Genomic DNA, 25,430 nt, shown 5'->3' on the forward strand with positions numbered 1-25,430 from the left:
TTCTCGGACCAATCGGGTTGACTGCTGTCTCTCCTTGGTCCATGGGACTTACTTCCTTTTTTGCTGCCTCTTCGTGGTGACTTCTGGCCCATTTAGGATCCCCTAACAGGCAGAAAATCAGCTGTAGGGTGCGGAGCCCCACAATCCCTTGGCTGCTGTGGAAAACCGGAAGCCTTACCCACACTAACATTGAATGGGAAATGTAGCAATATGATTTATTGCTTTATAGGGTAGTGGATAAGGTACTGGCCTGGAAACCAGGAGACTGTGAATTCTAGTCTCACCTTAGGCATAAAAGCCAGCTGGGTGACTCTGGGGTAGTCACTCTGTCTCAGCCTAATTCACCTCACAGGGTTGTTGTTGCAGGGAAAATAGGAAGAGAAAGTATTAGCTATGTTTGCTGCCTTGAGTTTTTTATAAGGTAATAAAGGTATGATAAAAATATAATAAATGTAACTAGAGCAGAAAGAATTTATTTCTATGAACTTAAGGATATAGAAATGATTGCATAGATACAGTTGTGCTGTCCCTATTAAATTAATTACCATTTTGGACTATTAATGTCACATTAATGTCAGAGACTTCAGAAGTTGTATTTAGAAGTGGGAGATACCATATGCATTAATATATTTTTTTTTCTTTTAAGGAGGAGCAGGTGAGCTGATTGACAGAGGAGACACAACATATGGTGGAAAATGGGTTATAAATCCCAGCGGTGGTTTGATTTCAAAAGGACACCCACTGGGTGCTACAGGTAATTCATTGTGTATAAGGCTTTTAAGTATGGAAAAAATATGTGCAATTTTATTTAAAGAGAAGGCTAAACTAGGCCTTCTCTGTTGCAATCAGCCATCAATAATTAACCACACAGACCTGCTACTTTGACAAGAACATATAGTAGGTAATATTCAGTTATTCTATGCTGAGTTATCTGGTAGGAAATCCTACTAAATGCCCTATTAATGTCCATAAACCCTTTAAACACAAACACATCTTTTTTAGCCACTTCAAGAAATAATTTCTGGCCAGCTGAAATATTTGGCAAGGAAATTGTAGGCCTGGTAGCATTCCATAGGGTTTGCTAAGCAGCTCTGGAAATTGTCCCAAGCTATCTTCATGCCTTCCCTTTTTTTAGTATGAAGATAGTTCTTTATGTAGAAAAAAACTAATACATGCAAATGTTTCTGCTTATTACAAATATACTGGTTTAAAGTGAACTGGAAAAAGTGTGTGTGTGTGTGTGTATCTATATATATCTATATCTATATATCTATATCTCTATCTTCTATCTATCTATCTATCTATCTATCTATCTATCTATCTATCTATCTATCTATCTATCTATCATCTATGGCTTATTCTTATTTGAAAATTGAAGCACTTGTCTTCACTTTGATTTCAGCGTATGCATGGATAGGTAAATATAATCCCTAAATTGAGAGGTGTTGGTTAATATTTTTCTTAGAAATACTATGTTAAAGAGTATGATAACATTTCTAAGACTAAATTGTTTCCTGAATGAAGCTTGTGTCCTTGTGTGGCATATTTTTTTCTTGGCAAAAATATAAAAGTGTTCTAGAATGTTTTTTTAACTTCTCAGTGTAATCCATAATCCATGTATGCCATCCAAGTTTAGCCAGTACCTATTCCACTTATCTTGTCAAACTCAAAAGTTGGCTAGATCTATTCATTTTCTCTCCAAGTAAACCTTTCCTTTGTGTGTTTACATATTTGTGCAACTGCTTATGAACTTGAACTTAGCTATTGATCGTAGCAGACTTGCACCCAGGACAGATTATATTTTTACTTGTATTCAAATATTTGGGCTTTTTTCCTCTTTAAAAAATTGCAGAAATTCATTTGTTTAAAGTCATTCATGAACTGCCTAGAACTGTTATTCATAATCAGTAAAATAGAACAACTTGTTTAGTTTACTGTTCTTGGTTTGCTGTTGTGTTCTTCAGCATATTTATCATGTTCTTCAGCTAAAAGACAACTTTAATCTGGCTGTTGAGAGCTGAAATATTAAGGATGCAGATACAGAAAATGCTGTCCTAATGCCAAAAGCTAATTTTTAGTCTGTCGCTCCCTGTGCAAATATCTTGACATTCTGTTTGATTAGAGGAGTGTAATCGCTCTTTGGACAAGGTGATGAAATCTTTTTATTTGAGCTTATATCAGCTTTTCAATTCTTAGAATGATTGCTCTTTACCTATCTGCTAACAATATTCCAGAGAGGGCCCCTAAGAAGAAAGAGGGAAACTACATTTTCACTTTCCTTTATAACGTAACCTAACTTCGAATTGCATAGCTTGGATCTGCATTGCTGTACTACAAAAACAAACAAACAAAAAACGTTGATCAAATCTTGCATGACTTAGAGCAGTGTTTCTCAGCTGGGGAAATTCTGGGAGTTGAAGTCCACATATCTTAACATTGTCAAGGTTGAGAAACACTCACTTAGAAGCCTTAGTGTACAGGAAGGCAGATTCTGATTGAATGTTACAAAAAAAAAATCTATAGGAGAACAAATTCTTTGGGAAGTGTCAAGTTCCTCACTCTGGATGTCGCCAGGGCCCACTGCCTTGGAAGAGTGAGGAAAATTCTCAGGGATGATTCACACCCAGGTCGGTACCTCTTTACTCTCCTACCATTGGGTAGGAGATATAGAAGTATAGCCAGCCGTATCAACAGGCTGAAGAACAGCTTCTATCCATGGGCTGTCAGGCTCCTGAACGGGAAATACAGTAACTCCATGTATGATTGACTTGTGACGCCAGTGTGTTGTGCAATTAGCTCACATGGTGTAACAAGATGGTGGGTTTGCTGTCACTGTGAGTTGTGGGAGGGGGGCAAGAAGGGAGGCTCAGCCAATCTCACTGCATACATGTTGTACTTTGATAATAAAGGTTCATTCATTCTTGCAGAAGCTGGAAAAGTTTGTCCATAATGCTTTAAGTTGGCCAGAGAAGTTAGTTTTGGTGCCTTGAATGAACCTTTCCAATTTTGTGATTTTATCAGGAAACGATCATTTTTGTTGTCAATTTAATAAAGCACTTTTAAAGACAAACATAAGAGGGATTACTTAGAGCCATACCTAATTGGTTTTAATATGTACTTTATCTTTAATGACTAACTGGAAATTAGTTTGCATGGTAAAAAAAATACACCCCTCTTTAGCTCACTTCATGGCATGCAAGCAGGTCATAACATATGCATTCAGATTAAACTAATACCTGCTTGCTTGCTTGCTTATTTACAGGTAGTTCATTTAATGATGGTTCAAAGTTACGATGGGCTCAGAAAAAGAGACTTATGCCCAGTTCTTCAAGTTTATTATTGCACCACCCCACAGTCATGTAACTATAATTAGGGTATTTAGCAACTGGCTCACATTTATAGGTTTGCAGCATCTTGGCAATCACATGATCACAAATTATGACCTTACCAGCTGGCTTCCAGCAAACAAAGTCAATTGGAGAAGCCAGATTTGCTTAATGAGTGTATGCTTCACTTAATAACAATGTGATTTGCTTAACGACTGTGATAAAAACTCATAAAATTGGATCTGCTCACAATGATCACTTACGTGACTAAAATTCTAGTCCCAGTTCTAGTCCCAGTTATGTTTAAAAGTCAAGGATTACCTGTACTGCTTTAGGTCGTGCACAAAATATATATGTCGGCTGTTGTGAAGTAAGCTCACATTTTTATCAAAAGAACAATATAATAGAAGTGAAGAATCGTCACCTTGAGAAACTGTAACCCTATTTTTTTACAGTTCCTACACCTGGATTTTTATTTTATTTTTTATGTTCTTTGTCTACATCTCATCACGAGGCGACTCTTCATATCCCCTTTATAGCAAAAAGCAATGTTCACAGTGGCGGTTGTGATGAATTTTTTTTTATCAGAAGGCTTCATCTTGGATTTCAAACACGCCTCCTTTCTTTTCTCTCAAGTTGGGTACGAATGAGATCTTGTAATACGGCTTGATCTACAGGCTCTGTGTTTGATGCATTAGGTCTGGCTCAGTGTGCTGAACTTTGCTGGCAGCTAAGAGGAGAAGCCGGAAAGAGGCAGGTTCCTGGAGCAAAGCTTGCTTTGCAGCATAATTTGGGCCTCGGTGGTGCAGTTGTAGTATCTCTCTACAGAATGGGCTTTCCAGAAAATGTGCGGTGAGTGCTGAGTCCTCCTTGACGCATTCATTCCCTTCCCTGTGCAATATTCGTCGCTGCTGCTGTAGGAATTGCAGCGACTTCGTTTCTGCTTTGAATCTTAATGTGCCTGTTGTAAATTGCCAGATCAAGCTGCTCGTTGTAAATCAGATTAATGTTCCTGCTGTAAGTAACGTATTATTTCCCACTCTTTAATTCTTGCATAATTAAAGTGGGCAGTTGGAAATCAACCTGTTTGCTACAGGAAGTTTATTGGGTCATGGATGAAAGTACGTGCTCAGAATCGTTTCTTTGAAAGACGACTCTGTTTTGTCAGCTGCAAGAAGCTTTGCTTGTTTTGTTCATGGGTCAAAGAGTCCTCTCTTAATTGTGTTTTCCAAAGATAGCTCCATATTTTTTTTCTTTTTAAAAAACTTTTTAAAACTGTAAAGTTAAAAATGCACAGAACAAGTTTTCAATTGCCTAGAAAAGATTTTGTCAGCATAATAGTGTAATCTGAGCTAAGATTCTTCATGTATTACAGCCTATGGATTTTTCTTTTAGGCAACTGTTAAGAGTTTCCAAATTATTTTGTAAGTTTGTGATAAAGAGCAAGGAAATTTAGATTGCAGAAGACCTATTTAAACTAATTATTTCCTGGCTCCTTTGTTTATTTACACATCTATTTTCTGCATTTTCTCACCTTGTATTTTATATGTGAAATAGAACTGTCTATAATATGCTTTAATAGTTTTTCTAAGGTAGGAAAGGCACATTTCTTTGTATAAATAATGGATGGTTTGTCAGATTTATCTCCTCTATTCCCAACTCCACAATACTTTTTCCACATAATAAAACCAGATTGGGAGAGAAAGTGACCAAAATCACTCAAAATCTTTTTATAAATGAGCATAGACTTGAACAAGGATCTCTGTGGTCATAGCCCAACGTTTTTAACTATTAAATTAAGTACCAGTGCAGTGCACAAAACCGGTCCTGTAAAGATTTTTCCAGTTAATAAATAGTGTAGGATAAAACAAATGTGAATATCAATAACATTCTTTAGAAAGAGTGGAATATATTGAACTAGAGTAAAACATGCTTTTAGATTCAGAAAAACTACTTGGGTTCCCAATATGAAAACTAATGGGAAAAGTTGGCAATTTTAAACCAGCTGGATTTCTTGTGATAAGATGGCTACAAAAGAATTTTCTCTAAGTTTTGCTCTGTCCCGTTTTATACTAAACAAAATCAGGCTAATCTTTTTGTGTTTTTATATCCCACTTCCATCTTTCTCAGGGTTATCTTTTCTAGAAAATAATAACTTTAGTTTACTGAACTAATAATGTCTGAAAATTATATTTATATTATTCTTTCTCAAAGTGAATTCATTTTTCTTCACATTACCGTATTAATTGTCTTGTTCAACTGGAAAATGAAGCATTTCAGCTTTTAGATCACATCCCACTAATGGCTTAGGATAGATTGCATCATTTATATCTTTACCCTATTTTATCTTTACAGTAATATGTGGAGGAGATTAGTCTGAGATTTTGCTCATGGCAATTTTGGGAGGGTGGAGGTAAAGTTAGGTTCAAACAGAAATTATTCCTGGCATTTTTCAAAGAATTTATATTTTACTTACTATGAATTGGTTTTTCTCCTGTACGTATATGTGCAGTAAAATTATATTGCTAAAATCTTACACAATCAGTCAGCAATGATTTCGAATATTAGGATTAGGTATTGAGTAATTAGAGAAAAGGTAAACTTGTTTCATCATTTTCATTTTACACTTTCATAACTATTGTTCACAGCTGGTTGCCAGGAAATGTTTTGGCCAATTTAACTATAGCAATGATTAATAAAAAATTTAGCATTTTTCTCATGTTGAAAATTGTTTCTACCCACATTTACTTCTTAATTTTGATTAGATTTTTTTTCTCAGAATACCCTGTATTTCTTCTTAAAAGAGGAGACTGCACAAAATATCTCTCCCTCCCTTCTAGGGGTTGTTTAATTTTGGTAGAGTGCATTTGAGGAATTGTATTTTGTAAACTGTCATTATGGCTTAATATGTGTGACAAATGCAAGTACTATCATTAGATTGCATGGAAAATTGCTTGTTGAAATCTGCTTATTTCACTGACACTAAGTTACTATTTCCCATTTCAGGAATCTGGAAATCCAAGCCATCCCCACTAGAGCAATGATTGATGGATTTAAATCATCACTTGTATTCAAAGAAATTGAAAAGAAACTTGAAAAGGTTTGTACAGTAAATATGCTTATAAAATAAATTGCCAAAGACTAAGTTGCATACCAGCACAGAAATATTTTAAGTACACAAATAATTATTTTCTCTGAATATAGCTGGTCTGCCAAAATTATGTCTTTAATTATTAATTTTCCTTGTAATGAGTCCTTTTCTCCTTACAAAATAAAGAAAAAATAATAGGTCAGAGCCAAGAGATAGAACAATGTAATTATTTTATTTAATAATGGCTATAATGAATTTCTGAAATACAAATTGAACTTTATAAAAAAAATTAAAACATTGGTCATTGATACTGGAACTATGTGCCTTGTGTTATTAATATTACTTTCTGTGTTGAAGTTTCATGAGTAACCTCGGAACTAGTAAAACCTGATCATGTTTTGGTGATAATATCAGTCATAAAATAGGAACTGTGCCACTTCATATTGGAGATTGGAAGTAATATGACTGAATAATCTCTCACATTGTGGGGGGAAAAACACACTGCATGTAGCAAAATGTTCAGAGTAAATTTATATTTCTCTGTTTGCCTTGCCTGCCTGCAATTGCTTCAGCTCTTTTCTAGGCAGGGAATGAAATTTAGGGCAGAGCAAGATTCAGCTTGGCAAAAACCATGTTATAGATTTTGGAGATAACTATTCGGTAATTCAGATAATTATGTCCATATGCTTGGCATTGTAACCTGAAACAATTCACTCAAAATGAAGCTACTTCAAGTTTCATGGGTGTTACTTCCTTGACAGTGGTTAGGGTTCAGGAGCTACTCACTACATCTCCCTAAAGAACATTTCTCAGGAAAGAGTGTTTATACAGCATTAAGGAAAGAGCTGCGGTTCAAAAGCTTGCATTCTTTCATACAAACTGCAAGAGCCCTAGAGCTGATGTTATTACACCCTACTGCTCAACATGCCAGTTTAAGCGTCCCCCACTTTTTATTCCAGAAAGGATGGCATCACCATCTCCCTTGGAAATCAATTCCATTCTGAGACTATTCTTTCAGTTAGCAAGGTTTTTCCTTAACATTCAAGTGGAATATGCTTGCCTAAAACTAAAACCATTAGTCCATGTACTCCACACTGTGATAACTGAGAAGGGGAAATGAGCTGTGTGCCCAGCCCATTCTTCTCAATTCTTTACTAAAATAATTCTCACATATCCTCCTTCAGCTGTCTATTATTAAGACTAAATACACCTCTCAACATGACCTTATTGGACTTAATTTCCAGTCTTCTGATCTTTCTCATTGCTCTTCATTGCTCAAATATCAGTATTTGAATTCTTATTAAATCATGATAGGAAGAACTGAACACAATTCTCAGTGTGGCATCTGATCTCTATACATTGCAGTGTGATTATTCTAGTATTTGCCTTTTGGCAGCCACAAAACTATTGAGTGATACCCAGCTTGTGATTATAATTCTATTTTTTCACATGTATCATTCGTATATTCTTCATCCTTTGCTCATGTATCTGATTTAATTTGTTTCTGTTAAAAATTCATTTTGTTATTTTTATCCAACTTCTTTAAACTGTTGTTTTTAATTTTGTTACTGTTACTGTTACTGTTACTGTTACTGTTTTCTTAACTATTGGTTATCCTGTCCAATTTATCGTTGTCAGCAAATATATGCTTTTCTTTTTTATATGAAAGTTTTATTATTTTTTTAAAAAATTAGTCTTTAGTGCTTAGTAAACAACATGTTATCTGGGTTCAAATATTTAACATTAACATTTTCAATATAAATCTATTCAATACTACACAATTCAGTAATTTTTCCCCTGATCCTCCTTTCTTCTGCATGTTTTTTCCATTTTCCCTTCATTACACCATTACAATTTTTGGTAGTGTTAATGTATACAAAGTTAGATATAAGCATCTTCATCATATTTTACTAATATCGTAACAATAATGTCAATTCATTAATCAATATTCTGTTTTTCCTACTCCTGTTAGAGTTTAATTTCCCATCAAGTATTTGAAATATCCTTATCGATTATGATTTTCTAAATATTAATTAAATTTATATAGCTGAAAGTTTTATTCAAATTAATCCTCATCTTCACATTTCCCATATCAAAAAAATGCTATCTTAGTTCTAAATCATATCTTTCATAGATAGGATATTATTACATTTTATGAGCAGAGGGTCTGGAAAGTACACATTCATTATGAACTTCCTACTATGAAGTCAGTTATTATTAGAATTCTGTTGTCTTCTTCAGGTAGTAATTGTGGCCATTATGATTTTCAAGGCCCCAGTTTCTTGTCTTGTTCAGTGTGGTCTTGGAAGCACAGCATGTTCCTTCTGTGAGAGCCCGTGAAAGCTATTTCTGCATTTCAGCTGTACTCAGTTTTTTCCGCCCCAATCACTCATTTATTGGATTGACTTCCTCTTCCTTAGAGAGTATCTTCCTCTGACAGTTTCTTTTGCAGCGAATCCTTTAATCCCAGGTATTTTTCATCCTCCTAAGTGTCTCCACGTGCTCCTTCAAGTCTCTAAGTCAAAGTAGTGATATCATATGTGCTAATATTATTTGGACTGTTAACAAGGTGAGCTGTCTGTCTCCACTGGCTTTGAAAAAGGGTGCCACCAAAACTGATAGAAAACCATGAGCAGTGTCACACAGTGACTACACTGTGCTTCTAGACTGGGGTTGTAGAGCTCACAAATGAACTGTATAACAGCACATCTTCTACAGAGATGAAAGACTGCCAGATATAATGTTGTTTGGAATCATTCACTCAGATTAATGAATAATGTCTACATGTTGAAAATATGTCACACACACCCAGATTAAGATCGTCTTTTAATGATTGTACATTTACATTATGATTACAGGAAGGAGAACAATATGTCAAGAAAATTGGTGGCATTTTTGCCTTTAAAATAAAAGATGGTCCTGAGGGTAAAGAAGCTACTTGGATAGTTGATGTGAAAAATGGTAAAGGCTGTGTGGATATTAACACTGGTGAGTGTCATTTTTTTTTTCAAAAAGTTCTTAATTGTTGGAGTAAAAGGGTAACAAATTATATATTAGGAGTGTGGATGAAATATAGGAATGGGCATAATTATAGAATATAGCTGTCATGGTTCCGACAGATGAAACTCTTGAAGAGAACTTGAGGCATTGTTTACCTTAAAGGATCTTTCATTCGAGTACCATAATATCGGCACTACATAATCGAAGCCAAAAACTGAATTCCCCTCCCCTGGGCACGTAGTATCAAAGCACAATTCCCTCCTTCAATTAACAGTCATAAATCACATTCCCAAATTAGCTTAAAGCGCGAGCTTCCTCTCCAGTTCTCCATCCACCAGTTCTTTATCAGCTCTGGGCTGAATAACCTTGATTCTCACACTAGGTTTAGTGTTGTTATGTCTAGCTGGACTCTCATTCACAACCCCCCTCCCAGCATCATCTAACTCTAAAAGCAAAAAGGAAAAGATGGCTACATTTCCATCTGTTGTCAATGCAAAAACATCCGATGTTAGCAGCGTTGACATCAGCATTAGATTTGCAAGTAAATGAATGTATTGTGATGCAGTTTTTAATAAACATGAAAAGTAATATAAGCTACGCATTCTTGATGTGAGACTTTTTTGCAAGTTGCCAGTTTTAAAACACTTGAAACTGAAATGTAGGGCAGAAGAAAATGTTTGAAATATTTTCATTATATTCCTTTATTCCCTTCACTTCTGGATACAGCATTGTTGGCTTTTATGCCTATTAGTTGGCTGTGTTATGAAAAGTGCTATTGATTATAATGCTGCCAGTATTCATGCAAAGATCAAGTAGAACCAATATTTTTAAATGTAGACCGCCAAAGGTTTGTGGTGGTCACCTGTCCCTACTAAAAATTTCTATTGGTTTATAATTTTGTAGATGATAGAAAGAGAAAATTACCAATATACAAGGAGTTATCATATGAACTGCAGCACATTATATTTGAATTTTATCATGTTTTAATCAAATTTTGATGTTGTTCAGGCCCTACTTACTTTTTTGAGTACATCTGCTGCTGTAACACTGAAAGTGCCTGAAAAGTTATATTCCTCAATCTAGAATCTCTCTTGCTGTGGTTGGGCACCAGAATGTTGTATGATCAATTTTTTATGTATCATGAAGTCATTCTTGACTCCTAGCAACCACAGGGATTTTTCCCATGATAATCTGCTGCTAAGCTGATCTTTCAGGTCTTCTAATACAATATCTAAATCACTATTTTTTTATCCAATGTTATTCTATAAATTGAGTAATGTGACCTGGATAATACATAGTACAAACTCTGTCAATGTTTTTTTTTTAACTACAGGTAGTCTTCGACTTACGAGCACAATTGAGCCCAAATTTTTGTTGCTAAGCAAGACTGTTGTTAAGTTTTGCCCATTTTGCAACCTTTCCCCCCCACAGTTTTTAAGTATCTTAAGACTATCTTCTGGAGTGTTGGCTATTCCTGACACTTGGTGTCGTCTGCAAATTTGATGAGTTCCCCTTCTATCCCCTCATCCAAATCATTAATGAAGATGTTGAAGAGCCCTTGGCCCAAAACAGAGCCCTGGGGCACCCCACTACACACTTCCCTCCATGTAGATGCAGTTCCATGGAGGACCACATGCTGAGTACGGCTGGTCAGCCAGCTACGAATCCATCTGGTGGTGATGCTGTCTAATGATGCTGCAGTTGTTAAGTTAGTAAATGGTTGTTAAATGAACCTGGCTTCCCCACTGACTTTGCTTGTCAGAAGATCACAAAAGGTTTTCACATACCCCAAGTTTACTGCAACTATCAAAAATAGGAACCCGTTGCTAAGCATCCAAATTTTGATCATGTAAACGTGGGGATGCTGCAGCAGTGGTAAGTATGAAAAACGGTCATAAGTCACTTTTTTCAGTGCCATTGTAACTTTGAATGGTCACTGAATAAATGGTTGTAAGTTGAGGACCACCTCTGACAACTTTTCTGTCGTAACATTATCAGCTATAATTTTGACTTGTCTGCCATCAATATTTGTGAGCTTTTGATACCCTACTTTTACTAGTCACCCATAATTTGAAAGAGGAATATCTTCAAGTACAGAGATCATGTTTTAGAAATTAGTGTCCTACTCAGTATTTCAACTATTTGTTTTCTGGCCATTATAGATAAGAAAGCCGACTGTACAATTGCAATGAGTGATGAAGATTTGCTGTCACTGATGACTGGCAAGATAAATCCTCAGACAGTAAGTAAAAATAAAAATTCCAATATCTGTTTTACTTTATCACAGAGGAGTAATGAAAACAGCTCGCCCTGTTTTCCCTTCTCAATTATTTTAGATTAAATGACAGATGATGATGATGATGATGATAGTAATAATAATAATAATGATAATGTTGGAAGCCAAGCTGCATGAAAAATCTGACAATTTAAAGCCACCAAATCAAACTCTAACCTTAAATGAGGAAAAGATAACCCAAAACCAAATAGAAGAAGTGGAAACTAACACTAAAACAGGAGATTTCAAAGAACAAGAGCAATCTAGAGAAAACCTTAAAGTCCAAACTTTAATAGCAGCTACAAAACTTACAAGCCAAAACGCAAAAGCACCTGAAGAAAGCAACACCAAGAGTAAAGACACTAAAGACTTCCAAATACACTATACTGAAATTCAATTAATCAAATGTCAAACACAATGTCAGCCACTACTTTCTACCTAACCCAGATAGAACTGGAAAAACAAAAAGATTTAACTGATTTAATGACAATTATAAGGTAAAGGTTCCCCCGCACATGCGTGCTAGTCGTTTCCAACTCTAGGGGCCGGTGCTCATCTCCGTTTCAAAGCCGAAGAGCCAGCGCTTGTCCGAGGACGTCTCCGTGGTCATGTGGCCGGCATGACTAGACGCCAAAGGCACATGGAACACTGTTACCTTCCCACCGTAGTGGTCCCTATTTTTCTACTTGCATTTTTTACATGCTTTCGAACTGCTAGGTTGGCAGAAGCTGGGACGAGTAACAGGCGCTGACTCTGTTACGCGGCACTCGGGATTCGACCCGCCAAACTGCCGACCTTCTGATCGACAAGCTCAGCGTCCTAACCCACTGAGCTACCGCGTCCCTTCTATGACAATTATATCAACTACCAAAAACTGAACTACTAAAGCAAAAATACATTGGTTACAAAGGGGACATGTTTTTTGCAAAACTGACATTTGGACACACTCCCTGGACTCAAATAAGGGGTACAGGAAGAAAGGAAGATACATTTGAGAATTTAAAGATACCAAGACCAAAGTGTGATTGGCACAAAAGGAAGGCAAGAGTTAGATTTAAAAGACTGAACTTGATTCTCTTTTGGGATCCCTAAAGATAGACTATAAAAATACCTCTCTATGGATTAAGGAGAGTCTCTAAAGAAATATCACTGATTTTATTTTTAGCTTTTAGATTTGTAAAGGAAATATAACTTTGAACTACATTATAGAATTTAGAATGATATATCAAAAGATAATATTTTAATAATTGATGTATGGTTAAGATGCCTTATAGAATATTCAGTGCTTATTTTTGAACTATAGTATAGAATCTAGAATTTTTTATATAAAAGATAGCATTTTAATGTTGAATGGTTAAGGCAAAAATGTATTTTTAATAACTGGTGATTTGCTAAGGTGAAAATTAGACTTTAATGGTAAAACCTATGAATGTTTTGTAATGAACAATATAAGTTTTGTAGACAAAAGAATTATTCTTTATTGAAATAAGGAATTGTGGGTCAACCAAAATTAAGCTTTTTTTATATATATACACTATAGGCTATGCAAGAATATTCTATTGCAATTAGATAAAACTTAAAAACAGGATATGGATACGTATTAGTGAAAATATATTTTGAATTTTGTTGATTGACTTGGTTATAACTAGAAATATACTAAATTGCTTATTTTGACTTTGTAATCTCTAAGGGAATTAGAGAGGGCATCTCTTTTGATGTAACCTGAACTATTTACAAATAGTTATTGCTTATTTTAATTACCCAACCACCATATTGTTTCACAAATATATGTATATGTAAATATTAAAATCAATAAAACTTGTATAAATAATAATAATGATAATGTTGGAAGGGACCTTGGAGGCCATCTAGTCCAACCCCCTGCTCTGGCAGGAAACTATATATACCGTTTCAAACAAATGGCTATTCAGTATCTTCTTAAAAACTTCCAGTGTTGGAGCATTCACAGCTTCTGGAGGCAAGTTGTTCCACTGATTAATTGTTCTCTCAGAAAATTTCTCCTTAGTTCAAGTTTGCTTCTTTCTTTGGTTAGTTTCCAACCGTTGCTTCTTGTCCTGCCTTCAGGTGCTTTGGAGAATAGCTTGACTCCCTCTTCTTTGTGGCAGCCCCTGAGATATTGGAACACTGCTATCATGTCACTCCTCACCCTCCTCTTCATTAAACTAGACATACCCAATTCCAGCAACTGTTCCTTATACGTTTTAGCCTCCAGTCCCCTGATATCTTTGTTGCTCTTCTCTGTACTCTTTGTAGAGTGTCAACATCTTTTTTACATCATGGTGACCAAAACTGAATGCAGTATTCCAAGTGTGACCTTACCAAGGCTTTGTAAAGTGGGATTAACACTTCAGGTGATCTTGATTCTATCCCTCTGTTAAAGCAGCCTAGCACTGTGTTGGCTTTTTTTAGCAGCTGCAGCACATTGCTGGCTCATATTTAAGTGATTGTCCACTAGGACTCCAAGATCCCTCTCACAGTTGCTACTATTGAGCAAGGTACCACCTATACTGTACCTGTGCATTTGGTTTTTCTTGCCTAAATGTAGATCCTTTTTCACCATTAAATTTCATTTTGTTAAATAGCGCCCAATGTTCCAAGTCTTTCAATATCCTTCTGTATCTTAAGACTATCTTCTGGAGTGTTGGCTATTCCTGACACTTGGTGTCGTCTGCAAATTTGATGAGTTCCCCTTCTATCCCCTCATCCAAATCATTAATGAAGATGTTGAAGAGCCCTTGGCCCAAAACAGAGCCCTGGGGCACCCCACTACACACTTCCCTCCATGTAGATGCAGTTCCATGGAGGGCCACATGCTGAGTACGGCTGGTCAGCCAGCTACGAATCCATCTGGTGGTGATGCTGTCTAATCCACATTTTTCTATTTTATCAAGTAGTAGGTTTTGGTCTACTTCATCAAATGCCTTACTGAAGTCCAAGTATATATCCACAGCAATCCTCTAGTCCACTAATTTTGTCACCTCGTCAAAGAATGCAATAAGATTTGTCTGGCATGATCTGTTTTTGACAAACCCATGTTGGATTTTGGAAATGACTTTGTTTGCCTCTAGGTCAGGCATGTCAAACTTGCAATGTCACGTGACATTGCACGACGTATCACGACTTTTTCCCCATTGCCAGCAGTGGGGTGGATGCAGTTTCGGGATGACATGTCCGGCCTGTGGGCCGGCAGTTTGACATGCCTGCTCTAAGTGTTTGCTGATTCGTTGCTTGATTATCTTTTCCAAGATCTTCCCAGGTATTGAGATCAGGCTGATAGGTCTGTATTTTCCTGGATCCATTTTTTCCCCTTTTTTGAAGATGGGAACTACTTCAGCTCTCTTCCAATCCTCTGGTAGTTCCCCAGTGCTCCAGGATCTTTGAAAGATGTAGTTCTGAGATCACATCTGCCAGTTCCTCCAGAACCTTGGGGTGTAATCCATCTGGTCCTGGTGATTTGAACTCGTCTAGGCTGGACAGGTGCTCACTTAGCATTTTCTTGCCTTGTGTTTCTAAATTATTTATTTATTTATTTATTTATTTTATTATATTTATATACCGCCCTTTCCCGAAGGACTCAGGACAGTTTACAGGGTGGTTAAAACAAAAAATACAAAAGTTAAAAACAGATTAAAAAAATTATATCCGTCCCTGAACAAATAAAACCCCAGTTAAAATTAAAATTAATTCTTAGTTAAATTAATTCTAGATGTTATGAGTACATGCATATTTATTTTATTTGCTTTTCACATTTATGTACTGATCATCTTAAAAGAGGGATTCTAGCTAGCTTAGTTCAACTTTGCTAAATATTGTCAGCACAGGCTACTTCCATAAATACATTTTTATTTTTTTAAAATAGTAATTTTATTGAAGATTACAATTGCAAGTTAACTATAAAAGAAAAGAATTTAAAAAATAGAAGATGTAGAAAGGAAACGAACAAACATGTTTACTTCACCGTTTCTTCCTTCAATAAATACATTTTTCTAAGTAATTTCAAGTTGGCAACAAATTAAAAGTAGATTGAATTTTGTTATTCTGAACATTTTTTTTAAAAAAACCTGCTGTTAATTATGATTTTAGGTTAATTATGATCAAAATGGCTTTTGTATCAAGGCATCACTGAAAATTATTTTGCCTAAAGAAGTAAAATGATTCTCCTTTTTGATCAAATTATTTGCTTCATCTCCCATTTATATAAATTAGATCTGTAGACTGATTTATACACATTTGAAAAAGATAATCTTAAAATAAAATAACCTACTCAGCCTCAAATTATTTGGCTTTCACCTTGAAAGGCTTGGTGTTAGACATTTTATTTAGAATTGAATAAATACATTAACAAGTAAAATGTAATTCTGTTTTTTTTTTTAATTCTAGGCTTTCTTTCAAGGGAAGTTGAAAATTTCTGGGAATATGGGCATGGCTATGAAGCTACAGAATCTACAGCTCCAACCAGACAAAGCTAAGCTTTGAGCTACTCTGGTTTCAAGATGGAATGAAACTTGGAAAACAAGTTCCTTAATAACTAGGCTGGAACTAGATGTTGGAAGTAGCATGTTTTTCAGATATGTGTATTTCACTTTAGTTTTCTTGCAGCATTTGTTTAATTGAAATTTTGGCATTGCCTTCCATAAAACCATTACAAAGTTGGTAAAATATTGACATTAAAGTATCCAGTACTATTTTAATAGTAAAGACCATATGGTATTATGTAACAGATTCCGATGCAAACCCATCTAAAAGTACTTTTCAATGTGATCAGTTGGTCATATTTTTTGTATGATTTTTTAACACTAAGAGGAGCAGTAGGAAAGAAAATGTGGTTTGTTGGCAAAAGTGTCTCCACAGTTTCATTTTTATTCTTTTATACTTGTCATAGCTGATTAAGAAAAACTTGTATTTTGGCTGGAATCTACTGAGCAATTTTAGGCAGGACCAAGTTCTTGACACCTCTAAAGGGATTTTTCCCATTTGGCAGATATATACATGTATTTGTATATACAACCCCCCTGACATACCACAAATGGCTATGCACAGCCTATTTTTTTCCCAAAGGTGATTTGTAATTGTCAGGGAAGTATTGAAGAAATCCAAAGCTCCCACAGTTGAATAGAATTAAGTATAGTTTTCTTTGGATGTTACTATCTAAAACAATTTGCTGCTTCCTAAAATTAACTTGCACAGATTGGATTGAAAGTCAATTTGTTTGCATTAATGGAACTAAATAAGACAGCACTAGTTGTAATTAATATTATTGTAGTGCTTTTCTGCATATTTATAAAGAAAAAGATAAATACTTTTTAAACACTTAATTGGTTTAATTATGATATACGGTACTTAGATAAGGAAACAGATGATTCTTTAATAAATTCCTTTATAATATGCTATTTTTTTAATCCATTCTGGTTGGAGGTAATGTATTCTGTTCTGCAACTTTCTTAGTAAATTTAAATCAAATCTTCTGTTTGCATCTGTGTTTTCTTTTTTTGCCATATTCATTATAATAAACAGAGGTAATATAACTTAGTCATATTAAGCACGAAAGCAACATTTTGCACAATGAAAAGGGTTGTTTTGCATGTTGAAATAAAAATGTATGAATTGTAACTCCAATCGTTTTAACAAATAAAATTAATGCATTTTATTGGTTAATAAGATTGGAGTTACAATTAATGGGGTATCCAGCTTAAAACAAAAACTAGGCTTTAAAAACAAAAGTAATGAAGAGTCAGGATTAAAAAGTATATCTAAAATCTTTCACACTTTAGATACCTCTGTGCATTTAATAACACTTAACATTTAATAACACTTCTACCAAAATAATTTCACCGGCTACTCCTGTGACTGGTACAAGATCTATTTTTCTTTGAATGTTTTTATAGTATGGTGCAGTAGGTTTGGGAATAATATATGATTTAATATAATATATTAAATAATATATACATGATTATTGCTGAAAAACACTACGTTAGACCAGTGATCCGCAACCTTTTGGGCATCGGGGACAGGTTCCATGGGAGGGCAGTTTTTCCACGGACTGGGGGGGGGGGGTAAAGTTTTGCACACTGCCTAGATCCTGTGCATGTGCAGATGGCACTTCGCTTTCATAGCTTGGTTCCTGGTGGGCCGCAGAGCGGTGCTGGTCCATGGACCAGCAATTGGGAACAACCGGGTTAGACTAGCCTTCTTTAACACTAGTCAACTGATAAGCCATCCTACTTGGAAAAAGATAAAGGGTGTCATGGAATCATGATTTTATGAAATTGTGAATCAAAATCATGGAAGACTTAAAAACTCTAAATATCACCTGGGAAGACGCTGAAGTACTTGCTCAAGACCAAAAGTGCTGGAGACCCCTTGCTGCCCGATACCTTCCATAACATGGGAGAATCTAATGCTAATGTTAAAAATATTTAGCATATTTTCTCATTTTCCTTTCGTTAAATTGTTCTTTCAGACCAAAATCTAGAGCAAATTGGCCTATGATTTAAAAATGCATTAAAATGTCATCAGGATAACAATTTGTAATGTTTCTTATTAATCAGATTGCCACACTGCCACTCACACTATACTATATTTCCTGAAGCATGCTATAAATACAACATGTCTTTGTCTCAATTCCACCAATGATATTTACTGTATTTATTATGGTCACCATAATACAACATCTCTAGGTGGCGCTAACTCACTCTTAGATAGTTTTATTAGCTAAAAAATAGTTATATGTGCAAGGTGTTTTTCCTTGAACAACTCAGAAATTTTGCCATTTTTAATTTGCTTAATTTATGTTTTGTTTTTGATCATTGCTGATCCCAGTTATAAATGGTTCAACTCACATATCCTTCATTCCAAGTTGGCTTTCACTGAAGGTTTTGTGTAGCCTAGGGGTCCCCAACCTCTGGGCTGTGGCCCACTACTGGTCTTTGAGCTGTTTTGAACCAGGAGAGTGCATGCAGCACATCCCCACTTATGCGAGCAGCCGGTAAACTGCACACTGCATTTGCACGATCAGCAGGTGCATATGCCCATCACTCATGTAAATGGAGCTGTGCATGAGCGCTTGCACAGAACCATTCTCCTCCCCCCCTCCCCCGGTGATTTGCAAAGCTGAAAAGGTTGGAGAACTGGTCTAGCAGCATTGGAATGCCAGTTGTACTGTAGGATGAGTTGCTTCACACACATTTTTTAAAATTATATTCTAGTCTTTCCCAATCAAGGAATCCTCCAGACCTCAATTGCCAGAATTCTGAGAATTGATCCTAGACTACTTTGACTAAGGATGTCCAGGTTTACATGAACAAATCTGACAAATATTTTGGAGATGCATATATTTTTATATTTATCAGATGCCCAGGCTCACTTTACGAATTCCTTTTTAACTGTTGATGTGTTAATAACATATAGGGTGTTTTTAAGTAATCCATCCTTTTAGACAACATGTGTTAATAACTATGAATCCATTTTTAAGCATTATGCAAAAAAGTCAAATCATTTATTTAATTTAATTTAATTTAATTTAATAATATTTCTATACCGTCCTTCTCCCGAAGGACTCAGGGCGGTGAACAGGGCAAGAATAAAAATACAAGATTACAAAAGTTAAAAAATAATTAAATACATGCCCATATACTAAAAATACATCTTAAAACCCCAATAAAATAACAATAGCAAACCCCCCCCCCACTCCCCTCATCAGGCCAGGCCAGCTTGTTCAAAAAAGTATGTTTTTAGCTCGCGGCGAAAGGAGCGAAGATTGGGCGCCGTCCGGAGCTCAACCGGTAGCTGATTCCATAGCTCCGGGGCGCCCACAGAGAAGGATCTCCCCCTGGGGGCCACCAGTCGGCATTCTCTGACTGGTGGCACCCTGAGGAGGCCCTCTCTGTGGGAACGCACAGGGCGGAGGGAAGTCGATGCCGGCAGCAGGTGTTCCCTAAGGTACTCCGGACCCCTGCCATGTAGGGCTTTGAACACCATTACTAGTACCTTGAATCTCACCCGGAAGGCAACTGGTAACCAATGCAGCTCACGGAGCAAAGGTGTAACGTGGGAGTATCGGGAGACTCCCAACACAACTCTCGCGGCTGCATTCTGTACCAGTTGGAGCTTCCGGGTGGTCCTCAAGGGCAGCCCCATGTAGAGAGCGTTGCAGTAGTCTAGTCGAGAGGTCACGAGCGCATGAGTGACCGTGCATAGATCATCCCGGCTTAGATAGGGCCGCAACTGGCACACCAGGCGAACCTGGGCAAAAGCCCCCCTAGTCACAGCTCCTATGTGGTCTTCCAAGGTGAGCCGTGAGTCTAGGAGGACTCCCAAGTTGCGAGCCCTATCTACGGGGGGTAATAGTTCACCCCCCATAGCAAGAGGTGGAATGTCCGAATAAACCCGGGATGAAGGTATGCAAAGCCACTCAGTCTTGTCGGGGTTGAGTTGAAGTCTGTTCCTCCCCATCCAGACCCGAACCGCCTCCAGGCAACGGGACATCACGTTGAGGGCATCACTGGGGTGGTTTGGGGTCGAAAGGAAAAGCTGGGTATCATCAGCATACTGATGATACCCAACTCCAAAACCACGAATGATCTCACCCAGCGGTTTCATATAGATGTTGAACAGGAGAGGCGAGAGGACCGACCCCTAAGGAACTCCACAAACGAGAGACCTCGCAGTCGACCTCTGCCCTCCTGCCAACACCGACTGCGAACGTCCCTGGAGATAGGAGGAGAACCACTGTAAGACCGTGCCTCCCACTCCCAATCCCCTGAGACGCCGCAGCAAGATACCATGGTCGATGGTATCGAAAGCCACTGAGAGGTCTAATAGGACTAGAACAGAGGAATGTCCCCTGTCCCGAGCCCTCCAGAGATCATTCACCAGCGCGACCAATGCCGTCTCCGTGCTGTGCCCGGGCCTGAAACCCGATTGGTACGGGTCTAGATAATCCGCTTCATCCAGGACCAGAGGGAGCTGATGCGCCACCACACTCTCAACAACCTTCGCAAGAAAGCGAAGGTTGGAGACGGGACGAAAGTTGTTCAATACAGCTGGGTCCAAGGCAGGCTTCTTGAGGAGAGGCCTCACCACCGCCTCTTTCAAGACGGCGGGGAAGCTACCCTCATTCAAAGAAGCCGATATAACTGCCTGGAACCAGCTGCGTGTCCTCTCCCGGGCTGCATAGACCAGCCAGGAAGGGCACGGGTCCAATAAACATGTGGTGGTGCTCAGCCTCCCCATGATCCTGTCCACTTCCTCCGGAGTCACAGAATCAAACTCCTCCCAGGTAATATCGACAAGACCGCCCGCGTCCTGTTCGACAGACTCTGCCCAGTCAGAGTCCAGACCGGTCCGAATCCGAGCGATTTTGTCCGACAGATGCTGGTTAAACTCCTCGGCACGACCCTGCAAGGGTTCCTCCCTCACCTCTTGATTCAGGAGGGAGCGAGTCACCCTAAACAGGGCGGCCGGGCGATTATCTGCGGACGCGATAAGGGTAGCGAAGTGGTTAGACCTCGCCTCCCTTATCGCAGCGAGATAAGACCTAGTATAGGTTCTTAGTCGCAATCGGTCGGATTCGGACCGGCTGGATCTCCAACCGCTCTCTAGGCCCCGTCTCCGATGCTTCATCTCCCGGAGCTCTGCGGAGAACCATGGAGCTCGACGGGATCTGCACCGGGTCAGGGGCCGCAGGGGTACAACTCGGTCAAGAGCCTCAGTGGCTGCCCTTTCCCAGGCTTCCACTAAGGCGTCTGCTGAGCTGTGAGCAAGGGAGGCAGGTGGGGACCCCAGCGCCGCCTGGAACCTCTGGGGATCCATTAAGCGTCTGGGGCAGTACCATTTAATTGGTTCCACACACCCACGGCGGGGGGTGGCAAAATGGAAGACCAGCCGCAGGAGATGATCGGTCCATGGCAGGGGCATGACAATTGGGGAGCCCCCACCAAGATCATCTAACCACCGTCCAGATAAGAAAACTAAGTCAAGGGTGTGGCCTCCCTCATGAGTCGGTCCCGAAATTACTTGCGTCAGGTCCATGGCCGTCATGGAAGCCATGAACTCCCGAGCTAACTCGGATGATCCTCCCAGCGATGGTAGATTGAAGTCCCCCAAAACTATAAGTTTCGGGAACTCAATCACCAACCCAGAAAGGACATCGAGAAGCTCAGGCAGGGCTGCTGCTATGTGACTAGGCGAAAGGTACACCAGCAGCAAGCCCAACTGCGCACCAGGGCCGCATCTCAAAAAGAGAGACTCACACCCGACTATCTGGGGAACGGTGGCCTCCCGCGGACACAAGGTCTCCCTCATGACAACAGCCACACCCCCGCCCCTACCCTGAGCCCGAGGCCGGTGTAGCACCCGGAAACCTGGTGGGCAAAGGTCAACCAGAGGAATCCCGCCCTCTGGGCCCAACCAAGTCTCCGTGATGCAAGCCAGGTCCGCCTGCTCACCCTCGACCAAGTCACGGACGAGAGGAGCTTTATTAGCGACAGACCTGGCATTCAAGTACACCAGCCGGAGCTCAGGAGGCTGCACATCCTCACTCCCGGAACCTCGGGGCGGAGCCAGAGGGTCGGAGTGCCTCACTGCTTGTAAGCAGCGGAGAGGCCTTCCCTGAGATCGATACGGCCCTCTGCTCCTGCACCTGCTGCCATTCCCTAACGTCGTGGGAATAGGTATTCCCACGACCAGCCCTGGAGCCCCGAAGGCAACCGACCCCCGCTCTTCCCCCCTGCGATCTACCTTGGCACTGGCCTGAACAGAGGTTGTTGGACTGCCCCCCTTGTCCAAACAACCAAAAAGAGTACCCTCCCCCCTCCCTAGCCCCCTAAAAAATTTAGAAAGAAAGCTAACCAGGGGCCTCCTGTTGGGTTTCCGTCGAAGGCTCCTACCCGTGCCCAGCCATCTCTCGGGGTCCCAATAGATGGGCCCTTCCTCAAGATCGTAAGCGGCTAGAAAGGCGGGTCGCACCCAGGAAGGGGGAGCACCCCTGAGGGCGAGCAAGTCTGTGCAAGAATATTTAAGGAAAGGCATAAGGAGTAGTCCAAATAGAAGGCAGTCCATAGTTGATGATCAGTCAGTAAGGAGGATCTAACAGAGGATAAATAGGTGTCCCAGACCTCTGCCCAGCCGCTGCCACTCAGCTGGGTGAACCCCCCGGGCAGGCCGACCACCGTCCTCTCACGACGGCCGCAAAGCCAATTCCCGGGGGGGGGGGGATGGTGGTCTGAAACAGCCACTCCGGATATAGCATGCCCCCTAGAGCTCTCACCTCTAGGGGCAGCAGATGTAAGTTCAAGCCACCCTCTCACGGTGGCTAATACCCAGGATCCTCTGAGTCCTTTGGGGATGATGTGTAAAGGGCAAGCCATCATAGTCTGGTCAGCTAACGGCGAGGTCCCCCGCTGCTCCGCCATTCCAGGGGGTTGTACCTGACCACAACTCCATGGGCCCTCAGTTCTATAGTCAATGGGGCCTTCCAGAGTGTGATCAATAAAGTCTGATTCCCCCACGTCTACTGATTTCCCCGGAGCCCCCTCAGAATCCAGCAGCACCAACCAGATCACAACAGGTGCGATGGAGAGCGTAGATCTTCCAGGATCCTCTGGAATAACCAGGATCCACTGGGCTCCACTGGGCTCCACCGGGGTTAACCGGCTAACCCAGGAACTTTCGGGGCCACCAGGAACGATGGGGATGCCAGGCCATCTGGAGCATGTGGAACAGACAGAGGAGGAGGCAGGTCGGCCAGCACCCCCGCCGAGCCATCAGGGCTGCTGCCATTGCCGAAGCGCCGCTACAGACGCCGACGCCGCCATCACCGCTACCACCAGGGCGCCGCCAAGCCACAAACGATCTAGAAGAGGCCATCGCCGCCGCCGATGGAAAGCGGGCCGAAAAGGCCCAGGCGGCCGCGGGACAAACGGCCCGAGCAAAGCAGGCCAGACCGCAGCAGTCGATGACAAAGTGGCCCAGAACGGCCCGGGAGCAATGCCGCCGCCGCCGGCGTCACCGTCGCCATTGAAATGGGCCGAAGCGCCGTCGCCGACAAAGTCAAGAGCAGAGCCAGGCCGGTCCAAGGAACAGCCCAAAGCAGCTCGCAAATGTCTCTGTCGAAGCCAGCAACAGTCAGGAGCCATCCAAAGACGCCAGCTCCATCGCCGCCGAAAAACACCGCCGCCAGCTGCCGAAAACGCCAAACGCCGCTGAAGGAAGCTCGGAGGCCGCCGACGCAGTGGAGAAACGCCGCGAGTATCCAGCCCGGCTAGCAGCAGGCCAGCAGCCCAGCGGAACGCCGACCAGGTTAGTAGGCAGCAAAAAGCTTTGTCCAGCTGCCTGAATTGCTGCCAAAACACTTCACCCCAACCCAGAGGGTATAAAACACCCCTGAGAGGCTCCTAGGACGCCTCTTCTTTTGGACTTACAGAGCTCAGCCTAACACAACCGCCTGCACGGTCGTGTTATATGCAAAGTCCAAAGTGGACCTTCAAAGCAGTGCTGAGCAAATTCAGGATTTGGGAATCTGATTTATATTAGCAATAATAAGCAGAAGCACATTCTTAAGTATATAACTATATTAAAGACTTAATGCCTTTTTTTGTTTGTTCTATTTTTTGTTGCTAATATAAAAAACTAGACTTACTGGCTGGAGCTTTGGGAAGGTGTAATTCCCTGCAAGGGTAAGAATACTGGTCCCTCATTGTTAAGTGAATCACTATAGTTATTAAGTTAGTAACACGGTTGTTAAGTGAATCTGGTTTCCCCATTGACTTTATTTGGCAGAAGATAATAATAAAGTTGGAAGGGACCTTGGAGGTCATCTAGTCCAACCCCCTGCTCAGGCAGGAAATCCCATACCATTTCAGACAAATGGCTGTCCAGTTTCTTCTTAAAAACTTCCAGTGTTGGAGCATTCACAGCTTCTGGAGGCAGGTTGTTCTAAGTTGTAAAAAAATTGCAGAAAGTGATCATGTGACCCAGGACACTGCAACCGTCATAAAAACAAGTCAGTTGCCAAGAAACTGAATTTTGAAGACATAGCCATGGATATCCTACAGTGGTTGTAAGTGCAAGTCACTTCTTTCAGTACCTTTGTAACTTTGATCATTAACTATTGTAAGTCTGCCTTATTAATGTTCAGTTCTCCCATGATGGGAGAGATTCACCTTTCCTCACCCATCATACAAGACCTGTAATGAGTGGATTTGCTTTCACACATAACCAAAATCATATAGTAAATATGCACCTCGAATATGCATCTATAGCTTGGGGCACCTCTGCAAAAAATATGCAATTAAAAATGTACTTTGATCTTTGTAGTATTTATTTTAAGAGATGGATTGGATCTTTTATGACTCCCCAGCCTGGATTCAGAAGGATCCTTCAATATAGTTGGGGGAAAATGTTTTTTTTATAAAATACTTGGTAATTTTGCATGCCAGTTGGTCTTTATAAAGAAAGAGGAAATTGCCAGTTCTTGGAAGAGGAGAGAATGCTAATCTCCCTCTTCTATAGCTATATTTGCGTGAACAACTCGGCCTAAGGGAAGATTGAAAAGATTTACAAACTGGCTGCATTTTAGGATGCAATTCTCAATCCTGTCTTCATTGCTTAGGACTTACCTCCATCACAGCTCCAGCGTCTGCAGCAACAGGCACCAATGACTAGAGAAAAGCTGCCAAAGGGAAAAAGCATTTATCTTCTTAGTATTTCATTGTTAAAA

General features: G+C 39.9%; 1 protein-coding gene across 2 annotated transcripts in view; it reads left to right on the plus strand.

Annotated features, from left to right (window-relative positions):
- The window catches only part of SCP2 (sterol carrier protein 2), a 40,001-nt gene extending 22,823 nt beyond the window's left edge, over positions 1 to 17,178 (plus strand). The window contains exons 11-16 of one of the 2 annotated variants that reach the window (XR_014025970.1): positions 647 to 754; positions 4,025 to 4,178; positions 6,333 to 6,426; positions 9,276 to 9,405; positions 10,751 to 11,659; positions 16,094 to 17,178. Coding sequence is in view for 1 of the 2 variants with exons in the window: in XM_081324138.1 (XP_081180264.1) it covers positions 647 to 754; positions 4,025 to 4,178; positions 6,333 to 6,426; positions 9,276 to 9,405; positions 11,580 to 11,659; positions 16,094 to 16,189 (662 nt within the window). In the remaining variant the exon portion in view is untranslated. The remainder of the gene's footprint in view (positions 1 to 646; positions 755 to 4,024; positions 4,179 to 6,332; positions 6,427 to 9,275; positions 9,406 to 10,750; positions 11,660 to 16,093) is intronic. The other variant, XM_081324138.1, reaches the window with a different exon arrangement.
- The last annotated feature ends 8,252 nt before the right edge of the window (positions 17,179 to 25,430 follow it).

This window comes from Vipera berus, assembly GCF_964194415.1.
Source record: "Vipera berus genome assembly, chromosome: 3".
Taxonomy (NCBI): Eukaryota; Metazoa; Chordata; class Lepidosauria; order Squamata; family Viperidae; genus Vipera; species Vipera berus.